Source organism: Tetranychus urticae, chromosome 2 (assembly GCF_039701765.1).
Source record: "Tetranychus urticae isolate SD_2017Ah chromosome 2, NJAU_TeUrti_SD_1.0, whole genome shotgun sequence".
Taxonomy (NCBI): Eukaryota; Metazoa; Arthropoda; class Arachnida; order Trombidiformes; family Tetranychidae; genus Tetranychus; species Tetranychus urticae.
The window spans coordinates 21,658,724-21,670,668 of NC_142959.1; the positions used below are offsets into that span (position 1 = coordinate 21,658,724).

General features: G+C 32.8%; 3 protein-coding genes and 1 pseudogene across 4 annotated transcripts; 3 read left to right on the forward strand and 1 right to left on the reverse strand.

Annotated features, from left to right (window-relative positions):
* The first annotated feature begins 1,641 nt into the window (after positions 1-1,641).
* Positions 1,642-2,696, forward strand: LOC107371615 (meiotic nuclear division protein 1 homolog). Its single transcript, XM_015939754.3, has one exon. It carries the CDS (start codon positions 1,790-1,792, stop codon positions 2,399-2,401), a length of 612 nt encoding a protein of 203 aa, XP_015795240.1. The 5' UTR covers positions 1,642-1,789; the 3' UTR covers positions 2,402-2,696.
* Positions 2,425-4,644, reverse strand: LOC107371614 (mitochondrial import inner membrane translocase subunit TIM44). Its single transcript, XM_015939753.3, has 9 exons — positions 4,475-4,644; positions 4,267-4,386; positions 3,977-4,141; positions 3,678-3,908; positions 3,483-3,613; positions 3,018-3,372; positions 2,870-2,959; positions 2,698-2,808; positions 2,425-2,623 (listed from the first exon to the last, which is right to left on the reverse strand). The coding sequence occupies exons 1-9, from the start codon at positions 4,484-4,486 to the stop codon at positions 2,504-2,506; spliced, it is 1,335 nt and encodes a 444-aa protein (XP_015795239.1). The 5' UTR covers positions 4,487-4,644; the 3' UTR covers positions 2,425-2,503.
* Positions 4,645-4,753: 109 nt separating this feature from the next.
* Positions 4,754-6,736, forward strand: LOC107371613 (heat shock factor protein). Its single transcript, XM_015939752.3, has 2 exons — positions 4,754-4,882; positions 4,953-6,736. The coding sequence occupies exon 2, from the start codon at positions 5,016-5,018 to the stop codon at positions 6,507-6,509; it is 1,494 nt and encodes a 497-aa protein (XP_015795238.2). The 5' UTR covers positions 4,754-4,882; positions 4,953-5,015; the 3' UTR covers positions 6,510-6,736.
* Positions 6,737-8,582: 1,846 nt separating this feature from the next.
* LOC107371362 (hexokinase-4 pseudogene) lies at positions 8,583-11,787 on the forward strand (annotated as a pseudogene). The gene has a single exon (XR_001570792.3). The product of XR_001570792.3 is annotated as a hexokinase-4 pseudogene (transcript).
* The last annotated feature ends 158 nt before the right edge of the window (positions 11,788-11,945 follow it).

An 11,945-nucleotide genomic window follows, 5' to 3' on the forward strand; every position in this document is an offset into this window, starting at 1 on the left:
TTACAATTATGACCATCGTCTGATCAACAATTGTTTACCTATTTCAAGTTGGTAGCTACGGGGTGTTAAGAAAGTTCGTGTGAGGGGAAAAAATAATTTCGCGCATTATACATTTTTTGATGTTATGGTTGGGAAGCTGCTATTTCGCCCCTCACACGAACTTTCTTAACACCCTGTATATTTTAAGTGTTTTTATCCAAATGAACGCTTTATTACTAATTTTTAGTGCCTTTATTGTGTTTCGATATTGCTGAGTAATCTTTGATCCAACTTAAATCGATTGAATAAAAACGAATCTACAATAATGGTTTGTCTCAATTATAGTGATTGTGATGCTGTTGAATTAGCATAACACGATGAATGGTTTGAAGCAATTAAACTTTACCGAAGAATGGTGGCTTTACATCGACTAGTCCATCACAAAAGAGTTATGATCAAATGGAAGAGAAGAGAGATGATTTATTCTGAAAAAAGATTTTCCGTTGGATATGGAGGAGTTATTTCTGAATAATTGGTACCATGGAAGCGTTTATTTGAACAATTGTAGCTCTTTCTCAACGTCTAAGACCCAAGGTATTTGGTGGACCTCCAATTAGGCCGAAGATAGCTGCTGGAAATATTGGGATGTGCTTGACAGCCAGATTATGCTTGGGATCGGAAAAATTCCAAAAAATGTCTTATTTGGGAAGATTCACGGTTGTGACGAAACCTTTAATTTTCATACAAACTCAAGTACTTTCATTTCTTCGTCAGACAATTGGGTAAACCTGGAATTGCAAACGTCTTTTGGACCGTTTTTGAATCTTAAATCAAGAATACTAGACATTTCGTATAACCTGTTGAAAGTGACTTTAAAATGTTTCTAGTCTTCATTTATTTAATAACATTGGTACATATTAAGGTTAACTGAGAACATATCGAGAAAGCAAAACTGTTTTTCCAAGTAATTCTCTCTAATATTATATTTATAAATGTTTAGTGATGTCTTATTAATTCATTGGGGAAACCTCATTAATTATGAAATGACTTTATTCATTATGAATAAAAGTTAGTCTCTCGTTTCTGCCTTACTACCTTTTCATCTTGTCTCTCCCATTTTAATACAGTTCATGTTTAACTCATTTCATTTTGATATTGTAACCTTCATCAAGGCCGCTATAAAATAAGGTCAATAGGCATTGAAAAACATAATCATTTATAATAATGTTCATTAAAGGTTTATAAATTATTGTTAAACATTATTACATTGTGTTAACTAACTGATTACTAATGAACCATGTTCATCCTCAAGTTGCTATCATCAATGACTTTATTACAAGATTGATTGAACGAAAAGGACAATACAAAATTATGCTGATTCCATTGAATCAAAATTGCAATTTTTTACAATATGTGGTCAATAAACTCGAAAGGCTATATCTATTTCAAAATTATATTTCACTTATTTCAGAAAATTAATTAATTATTAACCTTCTTACAAATTTTCTTTTCAAATTTGCCTCTCAATATAACCAGCAAACAAGTAAGCGGTTAAAGTAACTGGTAACCATACTTGGCTGCTTTTCTCTAACCAAGTGATCGGTTACTATTCGGTAACACAAAGTATTTCGTTTAATTTTCAATGCGTGAGATGGCGTGATGAGCGATAATGGAGCCATGGTTACATTTTAGCGGTAAAAGTTCGATTAAAAAAGTAGAATTAAGAGTTAAAATAATACATTTAGTGGTTAATTTATTGAAGTTTTATTAAATTGTGTATAATTATTGTTTTAATTTGTTTTCTCCTAAAATGAGTAAAAAAACTGGTCTTTCTAAAGAGGAAAAAGCACGCCGTGCTTTGGATTATCTTCTATCATCTAAAAGTGTTTTTCAATTGAAAGAGTTGGAAAAAATCTTACCTAAAGAGAAAGGAATTGTTGCCCAAACAGTTAAAGATGTCATCAAGAGTCTTCAAGATGATGACTTGCTTGAAACAGACAAGATTGGAACATCAACTTACTTCTGGGCCTTTGCAAGTAAAAAAGCGGAAACTATGAAGAAAAAGGTGACAAATTACGAAGAAAAGATTGAAAATTTAAAGAAAGATTTGGCAGTGGTCGATGAAGAATTGGAAACAACGGCAACTGATGATTTGGAGGAAAGAAAGACAAAAATGCTGGAATTGAACAAACTAGGACTTAAGAGGGATCAACTTAAAGCGAAATGGAACACGGTTAAATTCAATAATCCAGAGTATATTGACGAATTGAATAAAGAGATAAAAAATGAAAAAAATGAAGCAAACAGGTGGACAGAGTATATTGAAGTTATACGTGATTACTGTCGAAACAAATTCAATTTGGAGCCAGCAGACTTCAATAAACAATTCGAGTTAGAGGAAGACTTTGATTATATTGAATAGTTTTTCCTCACAAATTTTCAAAATTATTTAGGTGAATACAAAAAATCTATTTATTATAACTTTACATAAATTTATTTGGCAGAAATTAAGATCTACATTACATCACAACCATTGTGATTGACTATTTGCAGATAAATCCAGTAGTCGCCAAGCAGCTTTAGGATTAAGCTCCTCTTGATCTCGACATAAAACCCAGACATAGTGAAATCTGAGAATCTTGTCCTGTAAAAATATGTTAACAAATCGTTAAAATTATGTAAAATAATAATAAAAATAAAATAATATTTAATACTTACAGGATCCCCTTCAATGACATTACCAGAACCATCTCTAACACACATAATTTGTTGAGTTTGAAAAGTAATTATTAACACTGGTCCTTGTTCCATTATTTGACCCATAGCGAGCTGAAATACAAAACATGAATTGATTAACAGAGGAACTTTATGCAAACATAATTCTTCTTACATCAACATGGGAAATATCTAAAACTTTGGAATCCAATTTGTAACCTAATTTCGTGGCAGTATCGATTGGTACTTTCAATCTACTATAGGCCTGAAAAAATGACAGTTCATTAATAAAGGTTCATTTGTTGTTGAAAGTTGATAAATACCGATTCATGGCACCAATCTTGTAGTATTTCTAAATCACCTCTAACCATGGCTTCTAAAATGTTTGGTATAATGTCAACTTCACACTCTCTTAAAAAACTAGCCTTGTCAAAATTGGGGTCCATTTTACAAATTTCTGTCAAAGCCTCTGAAAGCTCGGTTTTACGAAAAACTCCACCAAACATATCGGCTAATTTGTCAGTGACCAATCTCGATGCCCTAACGATCGGACTGTCACTCTCGTCGTATTTCATTTTCCAATCAAAAACTTTGTTAACGTATTGGTTATTTTCCTTGAAATTTTCCCAACTTTTATACCATTTACTGTCTTTATGGAGTTCAACCCCAGTTGCTTCACTGTCAAGAAATTTTGAAAACGGTTTAATTAATGGAACGATATAAAGAAACTAAATCTAAAACAATAATCAGAATATCTTCTTGATCAAGGTAGGTTAAAATAAACGTACGTATTGACTTCGATGGGTTTATCTGAAGCATGTAACTGTTCTGTCCTTTTTCTCAATTTTTTGGGTGGTTTATAAACTGAGGGTCCAGAAATAGTAACATCTTCAACTTCTTCTTTGATAGCTTTGACACCCTGTTAGACAAAGAAAAAGGGTTTTTAACTGATTGTCGTTTTCAGATCAAATCTAATTACTTACCTCACTTACGGCTTTAAAAGCAGAAGCATCTCCTAATTGTTGGCCTTGTTTGGCTAATTGCTCAGAAGCTACTCTAGCTTGTTTGACAATTTCTTCACCAACTTTTAAACCTTGTTTACCTAAATCACTTTTACTTGCTTCCTCGATAGTTTCTCGGAATTTTTCTTTCAACGATTTGAATTGCTCTTTGACTTTTTCAGAGCCTTTCGTTGTTTCGGCCTCAATTGCTTCCTGAAACCAAATACAAATTTAGGTTTAAATATGGATAGTGGGCAAAACTAAAAACGGTAAAAACTCACAAACTTTTCTCTGGCTTTTTTCAGTGCATCAGATTCTTCTAATTTTTGAGCTTCTTCTCTAAATTTTTTTATATTCTCTTTCATTTCTTTATTCTTGGCAATCTCTTGTTTGATGTTGTCCAAAACTTGACCGAAAAATCCTTTTCTATCCGATGAGAAATGTCTCTGTTGAAAGAAAACAATGATCAAGTCATATTTCAGAAAATAGTTAAGATTATAATCAGTCATATAAACACGAAATTAGTCTAGAAGACAAGTAAACAGTATTTTCTATCAAGAATTTGACAAACCTTATAAACACAGTAATGAGGTCCATTGATTGCAGATGCTTGACTAATCACGGGACTCAAAAGATGATATTGATTTCTGGTAAAATTTGAATACAAACGGCAACAATTGCTATAGCGAATCTGTTAAATGGAAAAGACCGGTAAAGGCATGGTAAGTGCATGTAATTCACAAGGACATCAACAAAAAATATCACCGAGAAATACTTACAGCGTTATACATGATCAATCAATAGATTTTCCTAATTTCAACCCTGATTACACTGAAAAGCAACAATTGTAAGAATTACATAGATAAATTAGATAAACAAGATTAAATCATGAGAGATTTAAATTTTTACATGTGATTTTAAGTTAAAAAATATTGGCCTCATGTAACACCAGAGTTGAGCGAATCCAGTTACCAGTAACTGGATTTGGGTATCTGTTTTGGATCTGTTATCTGGACTCGAATGTAACCAGTATCAGGTTTTGTTTGTCATTTATTTACCATCATTTTGTTAGGCATTACGTTGTTTTGATTTTTGATTAATTTTGGCTATTATTTATTGTTTTTCAACAATTATTTGTTAATTTTACTTTTCACTGTTTCTTTGGCTTCACTTTGATATTGAAACAGGTGAGTTAACCATATATTTCAGTGTTAAATGGACAACTGTAACTCAACACCTTTTTTTGTCTATCTGCAGGATTTAGATTGACTATACTACTTGGATTTACTCACCTAATTTTTGGTGATTGAGATCAAGTTGATGATGACCCATTCATCTGATTCAGGAACGGTTGCCAATGTTCCTGCATTTCTTACTAAATTGTGGAAATTAGTTGAAGACCCTAATTACGATCACTTGATACACTGGTCTCAAAATGGAAAAAGCTTCATTATCAGTAATCAAGGACAATTTGCAAAGGAGTTACTTCCTTTGTACTTTAAACACAACAACATGGCTAGTTTTATAAGACAGTTAAATATGTATGGCTTTCGTAAATTGACCAACATTGAGAATAGTGGTCTTCGATCTGAAAGAGATGACATTGAATTCTACCATGTTCATTTTGTGAAAGACCAAGAAAGCTCATTGGAACTGATAAAAAGAAAAATTAAGACACCTCTCCAAGTATCAGCAGCCAAGAGTATCGATGAAAATGAAGTACGCCACGATGATGTGGGCTCCATTTTGGTGGATGTTAAAGCTATCAAAGGCAAACAAGATACTGTTGACAATATTTTAGTGAACATGCAGAAAGAGAATGAAGCCTTGTGGAGAGAAATAGCCATTCTCAGGCGCAAATACCAAAAGCAACAGCATATTGTTGAAAAGCTACTCCAATTTTTGCTTTCATTGGTTCAACAACGAGGTATTGGAGTTAAGCGTAAATCACCATTAATGATTGGCCTAAATGAAACTAGTGACGCTAATGGAGAGTTCAGTAAGTCAAAGCGACTAGCTAAAGATGATCAAATGGATACATTAAACTCTTCCCTGGGTCCACTTATTTTCGATGTGTCTGATGACATGATTGAAGAAGAATTAGAAGCAACGGCTAATAATTGCCCTATTATCGCCACAGCTGAGCTGAGCCCGTTGTGTGTTAAGTCTGATAGTCCAGTTGATAATATTTTAAACTCTGATCAAATAGTCGACTCCAATGACGCGGTTGAAGCTCTGCTCAATCCAATTCAGTCTGTCATCGACTCTTCCATCATGGCACCTGACATTGATGAAACTGTACAACTAAATGGAAACTCAAACTTAATTGATGGTTCTGTTACTTCAATTGATGATAAAGCAGTGGAAGCTCTTTTTAATCCCGCAATACAATCTGTAATAGACTCATCTTTAGCTTCAAATAGAGGAGCTACACTAGGATACGATGGGACAAACAAATCAGCCTCGCCGATTCCATCAACATCCACTTCAGCCTCTTGTACCTCAACCACTCCCTCTAACACAATCATTGACCATCCTATTATGTCTCTAGATTCAACTGATGATAATGTTGTAGCATTACTGGATCCACTTCAATCTGCCATTGAATCGTCTATCATGCAACCAACATCAGATTTAACGTCAACAAGTAATATTTTTAAAAATGAATTAACACAAAGTAACGCAGACATGATTGAACAATCGATGGCTTCCATGGGAAATGATGATGGGAATGTTGATGCGCTCTTAGGGTCATTACAATCTCTCCCTCTCACTATCTTCGATTTAGACTCAATCTCGAATAATTTCGTATAAAAAAGCACATAAAAACTCTAATCGATAATTGGAAAGAACAACAACAAGCTGAAGCGCAAAAATCAACAAACAAGCAAGGTGAAAAATGAAAACGATTGCTGACAAATCGGTTTAATACCTAATGATAACTTTCTTTCTCTTTCTCTCTCAAATATATATATAATAAGTTACCCAACTGTATACATAAAATATTAATAACTTGGTTTTGATTATATATCACCTCTGAATCATGTGTCACTATCATTATACTGGTAAACTAATTCAAAAAAATTGAGGAAAAGAAAGAAGCAAGATTATGAGCAAAAGGGAGAGAGAGACACCATAAAATGAACTCAATCCAAAACAGATCTTAACTTGAAACAAAAATGAATTCAACTGGCTGTTAACGAAATTGGTTCAATTTCACTCAGCGTTATCTGTGATCTTTAAATTCGCTTCTGTAATGCATCCAACCTCATTTAGAACTCCGTTTTCTTTCTTAATTTTTCTGTTGAAGCATTTAAATATATTTCAAGTCTTGATTCATATCATAATTAATACTCATTCTTTCAATCTCAATACACGATTCTAACAATTGTATTAATTATCTTGTTAAGCTGTCATTGATTTCCTTTCTACTTTCATCTCAATTCTATTGTAAATCTCATTTCTTTTTATAGTACAATCTAACTGTGATTTATCATTTAACTGCTCTGTAGCTAGTAAATAAATTAAATATCTGGAGACTTACTAACAACTAAAACATGAAAAAGCAAACAGTTAACTTAATTTTCCAATTAAAAATGAAATCCATTAATCCGTACATTAACTAATCGATTATGCATCCAGTAATTCTGATTATCAATTTAGATTAGCTGAAGTAAACCTTGAAGGTTTTTATTTAATGGTAATTGTGGGCATAAAAATATCAACAATGTAAATTGAAACTTAAATGTTTATGAGAACAAGAAAAGCTATAGATTTTGATTGAAACACAGCATTTTTTATTTCAATAAACTGACTGAAAATGTAATTTACTTGAATTTATCTAATTAAGCTTATTAATAGGTTTCAGTTTACAGATATAAGTTAATCAATGTTTAAGTGTAACCAACAATTGTAAATCAAGGTTTTCTTCGGACAAATTTTCTGTACATTTCTTATTTTTATCTGGCAATCGATTAAGTTGACAATGAATGAATTGATCAACAATCAGATATTGGGTTACATTTGATCTCCCTTTTAATACTTGATTATTGATTCAATTGCATCAGCCATTATCAATAATGCACCGAGACATGATCAGTTTTACCAAATTCATATGATAGTAAACTGTTTCAATAATGCCTAATTGTTATTCAACATCAAATATACAAAAAATAGCAACAATGATTTGAAGCTTTCAAAAATATAAATGGCATGAAAAGCAACAGGATTGTAATGACAATCATCAATACTGCACTTGTTTAGTTGATTAGTCTATCCAAGTACAGCTGTAATGATAATCAACTGATTGAATTCAGATGAATTTAATTCTTTCAAGTTGACAAAAGATCTAAATTTAATCAAAAATTGACTAATCCAGTGTTTTCCTGTGTTTTTTCAACCAACAATCTGAGCTTCCCTTTCAACATACAACAAAATCACTGATGAAATCCTCTTTAGTAAAATAAATCTAGTCACAGGATATAAAAAATAATTAATTTGGTAAACCTTAAAACGCTAATCAATTGAAACCGCTGATTTAGTCTCGTACAAGTCAAGGTAAAAGACCAGAAAGAGGTAAACTATTTGTAAGTGATTAAGTCCTTGTAACTTACATGGTAACCAACAACAAGAAAATAAGTGAATAAACAAATAAAGGGTGATGAAAGGTGAAAGAAAACAAAAATTACCAGAAAAAAATGTAACCAAATGAAATGCTATCTGATTATTTCATCAGAATCTTTAACCTTTTCCTTTCCAGACACGATTCTCAATCCATTCAAACTGAACAATATCTACATGTAATACAAAAGGTTAAACTCTTTCGAACCGGACTCTTTCTCTTCTTTCGATTTCACTTTCCTCTTCAATTCTCTGTCTATCTTTTTGGTAAACTTTCTTTCTCTCTCTGTTACCCAATTTTGTCTCTCTGTTTCCCTTACCTCTTTCTTTTTTGTCTGTCTTTTTTCCCTATGCGCAAGGCTGACCCGGATTCTAGTCAGTTTTCAGTTGATATTCTTGTATTCGAAAGTGAGTTTAACATTTTATCCTCAGTCAGTTCGATTAATGAAAACATTTCCAAATTTGAACAATCAACTGAAATCTTGTTTGCTTTTATTTTGTGCCCTTTTCAACTCTTCTTTGGGTCACTGGTAACATCAAGTGTAACTTACATCATCCGATCTACGAGAAGTATCACAAGACAAGTGAAAGGTTACACTTTGATTGAAGGTTAATCAACATAGACTATAAAAGCCATCGTTTATATTCACTTGTATCATCGTTTATTAAATCATTTACATCATCGACATTAACCATCATCAGTTATATTAGTTTCAGTGAACAGTCAAGAGATAATTGAACAAAATTGTGTGATTAAAAACGGTGAATTATACTGTAACTTGTGACCATCGATTCTGGTTAAACTCTAATTATTCTTCTAATAGATGGTGTTATTGTTTGTTTCATTTTAAAAATGAATTTCATTTGTTGTGTTTCCCTTTATAATCTTTGACCAATTGTCACAATTAACAATTAGTCTTTTAAAGTGTTTTTAATCCATTATCTTTCAGTTTTTAAATTTATTAATGCCGCTTTTACCAAAAACACCTTCTCTACAATCTGAACTTTCTCCTGAAGAAAGGCTAGATCGAGTAAAGGCAATTTGCTCTTGCCTCGAGCTGAGCGATGAAAAGTTGAAGGAAATTATGGCCACATTGGAGGCAGAGTTTGAACATGGGTTGTCAGATGAAGCTGAAGCTACAATTAAAATGTTGATAACTTATGTACGAGATATTCCTAGAGGTGATGAAAAAGGAATGTTCATGGCTCTTGACCTTGGTGGAACTAATTTTCGTGTATTGACTGTTACATTGGACGGAGCTTCAGCCTTGATTGACACTGAAACTTGTGAGATACCTAGCAAAGTAATGGTAGGTTCAGGTCGTGATCTTTTTGACCGAATCGCTGAATGTGTCTACATATTTATCCGTTCAAGAAACATTACGGTTCCATATCTTCCTATTGGATTTACCTTCAGTTTTCCTTGTAAACAAGAAGGTTTAGACTCTGCTAGTCTGATTCGGTGGACAAAAGGATTCAAATGCTCCGATGTTGCAGGAGCTGATGTGGTAAAATTACTTCGAGAAGCATTGGTTCGTCGTAAAGGTGATTGTAAAGTAGAGACAGATGTTGTTGCCATGATTAACGACACCACAGGTACCCTTATGTCATGTGCTCATCGTAACCGTGAGTGTCGTGTTGGTCTAATTGTTGGAACAGGAACCAATCTTTGTTACATGGAAAAACTGGCGCGTATCCCCAAATGGGTTCCCAAAGAAAAAGATGAAGATCCTCCACAAGTGGCCATTAACACCGAATGGGGTGCTTTCGGAGATAATGGTGCTCTTAACAATATACGCACAAAATGGGATCTTCAAGTTGATGAAAATTCCCTTAACCCAGGAATGCAACTATTCGAGAAGCTAATATCTGGCATGTATTTAGGTGAAATTGCTCGGCTTATTTTGCTTCATCTTCACTCAAAAGATTTACTCTGTCCTGGTGTCCCAGTTCCCAATCGATTGGCTGTTAAAGGTGGCTTCTCGGCCAAACATTTATCTCGTATTGCCTCACGAAAGGAAGACTCAATTTACAAGGTTTTCACTAAAATGGAAACGGCCGATTTCGACTCTGTAGACGTTGATATTGTGAAACATGTTTGTGATTTGGTCGCTGAACGAGCATCCAGATTGGTTGCTGCCGGTCTTGCATTGGTACTGAAACGCTTGGGTCGTGAAAAGACAATAATCGGCTATGATGGATCCGTAATGAGATTTCATCCTTTCTTCCGTAAACGAGTAGAGCAAAAAATTAAAGATCTATGTAATCACAAGTTTGACCTGATGTTATCCGAAGATGGCTCCGGCCGTGGAGCTGCTCTAGTCGCTGCTATTGCTTGTAGAAATCTTCACTCGGACAAAGTGTTTTGAGAGTGATTTGCTTTAGTTTGAGCCTCATTTAATCACATTACTAATTTAATTTGAATTATTTAGTATATTCCTTGCCCTTTCATTTCCTTTCCCTCCCTTTTCTCTCGTTCAAATGTCTCTGCAATGACATTTTAGTTAATTAGTAATCATCTAATTAATCGAAGCACAAAAGCACCCAGAGTTTTAACATTTGGAAACAGTAAAAATTATCAACAAACTAGACACAAAAAGCCCCATTCAAGCAGATAAATCAAAAGACTTACACAACGAAACGCAAATTGTTGATATTTTAAACTGTTGATCTCAACGCATTCAATTAATTAAGATGAACATCATCTTATTTTGTTCCCTTGACTTTCATTTTCTTCCTCATGTGTAGAAACATTATTACTCAATGATAATTACCATAATAACACTAATAATGATAATGATGATGCTACAATTATACAATAATAACGTTCAATGATAATCATTACAAGGATATCTTAATATACATTAAAACAAAGAGACTTTAGCTGCCTAATTCCCCTTTGATTTTTTTGTAAAAGTACAAGCAAACAAAAGTAATAGGATGGTTATTATCATTGTTATATTATTATAATATATTTACTGTAATGAAGTTAATTTTCAAACAAAAAAACTGATACAAATTTTCCTCTTTTTTGCATAAAATTGATATATTTCCCAGACGAAAATTGTAACAATTAGAAAACTAATTTTTGACTAAATTTTATTTAATCATTTGCTCCTCTCTCCTGCTTACCAAATTTAGATCCATTGAAATAATTTCAATGTTTTCATCATCCCATTTGTATGATCAATTGAATACAATATTTTAGTTTTTATTTTGTTTTCATGTTCAATTTAATTTCGATTGCAACAATTGTTAAATGTAATGAGCTTTAGTAATTAAGTGTGACGAGTGTTGGACAAAGCCTAGGTGTCTCCAAAGGGTCGATTGATTGTTGTCCGTGTAACAATTTATTTTTGTTCATTTCATTTTCCTTTCATCTAGTCTTTCATCAATAAATAGCTCAATGATTATTCATTTGCGAGATGTAAAAAAAGTTTACAAATTAATAAAATGATAATTTTAAAAATGATTCAAGTACTCAATAAATTGATCAACTGATTGTCGATTGAAGTGGATTACTGGATAAAGCACAAAACCAGTTCCATTTGTATCATCAACTCGTCTTGCTAACTACATGTAGAAGCATTTAGTTGATACAAATAGCCGATTTGCTTTACTAATGTAAAT